The following is a 5,712-nucleotide window of genomic DNA, read 5'->3' as shown; positions in this document are numbered from 1 at the left end:
TCCTTTTTCATTAAACGTGTTTTCAAATCAAATAATTTTCATATTCAAGGTGTTCTGTAAATAAAAGATTCCCAGTTGATCTCATGAAGACTCAATGATTAATCTCCACAAGTAAGATCCACCCCCAAAGGGGAGGGAAACATGGTGTCAGTGAATCACCTGAGTGACATCACATTCCACAGGTGGGGAAAAAGAGGAATGAAAGAGTGAGTGAAAGTGAGCAGTGATTCTTGGTTTTGGTAGTTTAACCACAAGGGGGATACTGGTGGACCTTGAGGACCCTGCAGAAATATGGGGGGGGGTGGGGGTGGAGTGGGACAGATCATGGACAGAGCAGGCGGTGGTGAGGCCGGAGAGGAGATGCCAGAAGACAACCCAAGAAAGATCATGACAGACAGTGACACCCAAAAGCTTGAGAGACAAAACTTCTTCCAGAGGATCATGTAGAAAGTAGATGGGGGGGGGTTGGGGGTTGGGGGGTTCCCGGTGGTCCTTTCGGAGAGACTTCGTGAGAGTGGGAGGTTTATCAGGATTGAAAAACATGTTCCAAGTGTGAGACAAGCTCGTGATTTTTTTTCCAGATCTGCAGATAGTGAAGAGGCTGCTGCCTGCTGATCTGAGGGGTGAGAGAGGGTACAACAGAGGGTGGAATTATCAGCAAAAAGAAAGAGAGGATTTTCCAGTTGGAGGGATCAGTGATGAAAAGGAGAAAAAGCACAGGGGGCACAACACGGCCTTGGGGTACTCCAGCCTGGACAGGAAGAGGAGATGAGAGAATTCCATTAAAAGCCACGGGTTGGCTGCGTCAGGAGAGCGAGTCTGTGAGCTGTGAGTGGAGATTGCCTTGGATATCATCGGAAGAGAGTTTGGTGAGCAGGGCAGGGTGCCAAACCGCATGGAAAGCTCACCAAAAGGCTTGGGAGATGGATGTGATCTCGTGTTCGGCATTGAGGATCTCCATCCATTGTTGGGAGAGCAGAAGCAGAATATCCAGGGTAGAGTGACCTGTCTGAATCCAAATTGATGATCGGAAATCAAGCCATTGGAGAAGAGGAAGGATATAATGTCGGAAGCGATGATGAATTTCATGAACTTGCTGATGATTGGGAGAAGGCTGATTGGTCTGTAGTTGGAGGGATCAGGTTTTTTATCCAGAACGGTAATGTTTACTGATTTCCTTGAAGACAGCAGATGAGGTTGAGAAAATGAGAGGGTGATTGGAACAGAGAGAGGGGGAGCAAGAGCAGCAGAGCAGGTTTTTAGGACACGTGGGCTGATGCCGTCTGGTCCGGTTGCGGAATCTGAGTCGAGGTTTGATGTCAAAACGGTTCAGAAAGTGAGAATCAATTTAATTGCAACAAAAATTGTGTTTGTTTAATCACAAACAAGTCTGTTTTAAAACCCCTTATTTCCTTCCTTGAGGAAGGAGATGTGGAATTGCTGTCTTTTGTTTAAACTCATCAACCAAGCGTAACTTATACTTTGTAAGTTTTAGTCTGATGTACTGATAGATACAGGTATACATCTCACCTGGTGTGTTTATGCAGTTTACGATGTGCACGGAGAGAGAACAGGAGACGCAATGCTTGCAACAATCAAGAGGAAGGAAACGATTGTGATGCTGCAAAGGAATTGAATGAAGGAAAGGAAAGTGAAGAAGAAAACGAAACTGATGAAATAAACAATTATAACATTGAATGTGTTATAAAAAACACAACAGAGGAGAGTGAAACAATGATCATACATGAAGGGACTGAAGGTCGTGATCACTCAAACCAAGTCAGTGAAGGTCCTGAACACTCAAACCAAGTCAGTGAAGGTCCTGAATACTCAAACCAAGTCAGTGAAGGTCCTGAACACTCAAACCAAGTCAGTGAAGGTCCTCAACACTCAAACCAAGTCAGAGAAGGTCCTGAACACTCCAACCAAGTCAGTGAAGGTCCTGAACACTTAAACCAAGTCAATGAAGGTCCTAAACACTCAAACCAAGTCAGTGAAGGTCATGATCACTCAAACCAAGTCAGTGAAGGTCCTGAACACTCAAACCAAGTCAGTCAAGGTCATGATCACTCAAACCAAGTCAGTGAAGTTCCTGAACACTCAAACCAAGTCACTGAGGGTCACAAACACTCCATCCAAGTCAGTGAAGTTCCTGAACACTCAAACCAAGTCAGTGAAAGTCCTGAACACTCCAACCAAGTCACTGAGGTTCTACAAAATGAGGAATGTCCAAAAGACACGAATACTGAAGATTATAATAATAACAACAAGCTGATTTGTGAAACGGTAAAAGAACTGAAACACCTGGAAGAAAATGTCACCCCTTATTATAGCAAGGAAGAAACAGAACCAACTCAGGAAATTAATGAAATTAAAGGGAGCGAGAGTCAAGCATGTGTAGATCTCTGTGGCGACAACCAAGTGGGGGAGATAGAACGACGGGATGAGAACAGCGATGTCAGTGAAGAGATAGAACGAAAGGAAGAGAGCACCGATGTCAGTGAGAGGATAGAACGACGGGACGAGAACGGAGATGTCATTGAGGGCACAGAACGAAGGAATGAGAATATTGTCTCCAAGCAAAATAAAGTGAAATTTGTTGAGAAAACAACTGTTGTGATGTTTCACAGGGAAGACGAGCCAAAGGATGTAAAACATGCAGTGAAAGAGGTCGGGGAATTGAATGAGGAGCCCCGAGAGAGGAAACTTGTTAAAGTGAAAGTTGCTCACCGTAAACGTTTTGAGAATAGTCGGAGACCTGTTGAAAGAAGTGAAGTTGATCGAGGGTCAGGTACAACCAGGAATGCAGCAGCTTATCCTTCTGTGCCAAGTTGTCCAAAACTTCTCGTTCGCCAGAAAACTGCACAAAAGCAGGATTCTATTGGGTTTGAACAAAAGGGATGTACATCTTCGAATTATGCTGGAAAGGAAATGGAGGAACTTTCAGTGCAAGGAGTACGCCGTGAGAAGAGAGGATTAAGACCTGAACAGAGAACAAGATCAGTATGGAGCCAGATAAACGATCACCTTCAGCCAATGGTGAACGAGTTTCACAGGGACCGTGAACAAAACAAGGATTATGTTGGTTTCAAACACAGGGGACATGCAGCGACTTATAATGGCGGAATAAAACGGAGCACATGTCAGTGAATGAAGTGCCTCGTGAGGAGAGAGTGTGGAGGACCTGAACGAAGGGCAAGAGAAGTGTGAAGGACCTGAACGAGGGGCAAGAGGAGTGTGGAGGACCTGAATGCGGAACAAGAGGAGAGTGGAGGACCTGAATGAGGGGCAAGAGGAGTGTGGAGGATATGAACGAGGGGCAAGAGGAGTGTGGAGACCTGAACGAGGGGCAAGAGGAGTGTGGAGACGTATCAACAATCACCTTCAGCAGAATGTGACTGAGTGCAAGAGGAGCTGAAGATAATGATCTGAAGCCAATGGGCCACACCATTTCCATCACATCGCTCACCAACCATCCCATCCAACCCACTCAAAGGAAACCATCCTATCGGCTGGAACGTAAGTTTTCAATGTTCTTTCCTTACATTACATAATATTCAAAACTTTGTCTAAGCTGTGTGTTCTTCTCCTCCATGTGGCCCCATTTTGTCTCTTCCTCAGAATCATCAAGAACAAATGAATATTTTACTTCACTCTTCGCCAGACGAGCACCAAATAAATCTTCCAATTGGTGAATATCTGGCATGAGTGTTGATGTATCTGTTTAAAAGTCAGTGTGTGCACCTGGATGAACATTAAAATTAATTGTTTGGAAAATGATAATATAAATCCAGTGGGAGTTTGTGATGAAGTAAAATCAACATGTGAAATTGAATACAAAGGAAGAGAGAAATTTAACTGAGATGCAGAAAGCAATGGAGAGAATGCAGTATTTCCAGGATGGTGTTGAAAGGTAAGATAATGATTGAGATAATGATGGCAGTGCTAATTGAATGGTTTTGACTTCCCTTTGGTGAAGTGTGTGCAGAGGAAGAAGTCATCGTCATGGCCACAGGAGAAGAATATGCGATGTTTGGTGGTGGATCTATCATTGATCACTCCGTTGTACAACCACTCCAGGAAGGTAAGATAAAACATCAGAATCTTACAGGTGGCTGATTCACGATTATTTAAACAAGCACCATTCTGCAAAACTGCAGGTACGTCAAACTTCCATCCACTCTGTTTCATGACCTGCACCCGTTTTGTTCATATTTGTCAACTTGTCACTTCCTTGTTGAAAATATCATGATGAGAACTAAATAATTCCGAGTGAAGATAATTTAATAATGATAATGAATACAACAAGCAGGTGAGGTCTCTCCCTGATTTGTATTATCAATGTCACTCATGAAGGGATCTGCAGCCATTAACCCTTTGTGGTTGCTGTATTACTTCATTGCTGCTCAAACACATTAACACTCCAACATGACCTTGAACCTTTTTTTTCTTCCTTCCCAGATTGACCTGCTGCCATCATCTTGATCGACTTGAAATACTCTTCCAAAACATCTCCAGCTCCAGCTCTGTCCATCGTCTCTTCTTCCTCATCAACTTAAAGACCTGGTCAATCGGAAATCCCCTTCTTTGTTTTCTCGAACATCCTTCACTACGACCATCTCACCAAACCCACCTCCAGATTCCATGAGAATGACTTCATTTAGGTTCTACCTCAAACACTGCACTAAATTACATTTGCAGTTTTATTTATTTAAAATGGCTCTCCTCTGATATGCCTTCAGGATGTTTTCCACAAGCACCTTCCCACGGTTCTCGAACCATGGTTTTACATTCCTCTCCAACACCCAAGCCTCCACTCTGAGTGGAGCCTCCACCCTGAACAACCAAGACCCAGCAAAGGAGTTCTACCTTGGAGACCCACAAAAGGAGTTCTACCTTGAAGCCGGTTCTGTTTTGAAGACTCGAAAAGCCGGTTCTGTTTTGAAGACTCCACTTACTGGCTCCACCTTTGAGACCTTTGGAGTTCCAAGCCAATTGGTCGTTCTGCTTTGCATGCTGCTTGATGAGGTAAGTTCAGTTGATCAAAAATTAATTAAACGATATATTATTTAATTTGATATTGCATGAGTAATTTATTTATTTATTTATTTTCAGCAACATCAAGAAAGTGCTCGGAAGACCTGGGATTTCTTGAGACAGATTTACAATACATCTCCGTCCAACTTTCTACTTTAAATTTGAAAGAACTGAAACTTCATTCTCAAGAAAGAACTGGAAGAAATGAAAGAAAACAACTTTCCTGAATTGAAAGACTTATTGACGTTGTATGATGATTGAACGGTTAAAACAAAACTATTGAACTGTGAAAAAAATAAAATTAAATAATTGAGCTGTGTAAAAATGATTCATGATCTTGGGATTAGGGTTGGATTTGGGGTGTGAGGGTGAGGGATGTGTTTGGGTTTGAATGTGAGGGTGAGGGATGTGTTTGGGTTTGAATGTGAGGGTGAGGGATGTGTTTGGGTTTGAATGTGAGGGTGAGGGTTCATTTGGGGATGTTAGAGTTCAGGATTGGCTTCCTTTTCTTAAACGATTGTGAATTTCCCCTTTTGTAATACCTGTGAATATAATGAACCGAAAATCTCTTCTACTTTCCAAACATATCAGAGATAAATCTCAGGAACGATATCTAAATTATTATCGTGGAAATCAAATGGCTCCTTCAGGGGATACAAATCTTCGAAGTAACTT

General features: G+C 42.8%; 1 protein-coding gene across 1 annotated transcript; it reads left to right on the top strand.

Annotated features, from left to right (window-relative positions):
* Positions 1 to 1,552: 1,552 nt before the first annotated feature.
* LOC147019355 (uncharacterized) lies at positions 1,553 to 3,656 on the top strand. Its single transcript, XM_085899791.1, has 2 exons — positions 1,553 to 3,519; positions 3,622 to 3,656. The coding sequence occupies exon 1, from the start codon at positions 1,735 to 1,737 to the stop codon at positions 3,148 to 3,150; it is 1,416 nt and encodes a 471-aa protein (XP_085755917.1). The 5' UTR covers positions 1,553 to 1,734; the 3' UTR covers positions 3,151 to 3,519; positions 3,622 to 3,656.
* The last annotated feature ends 2,056 nt before the right edge of the window (positions 3,657 to 5,712 follow it).

Source organism: Eptatretus burgeri, chromosome 10 (genome assembly GCF_056783735.1).
Source record: "Eptatretus burgeri isolate ZD-2024b chromosome 10, Ebu_testis_v1, whole genome shotgun sequence".
In the NCBI taxonomy this organism is placed as follows: domain Eukaryota; kingdom Metazoa; phylum Chordata; class Myxini; order Myxiniformes; family Myxinidae; genus Eptatretus; species Eptatretus burgeri.
This window is presented reverse-complemented; position numbering and strand designations above follow the sequence as displayed.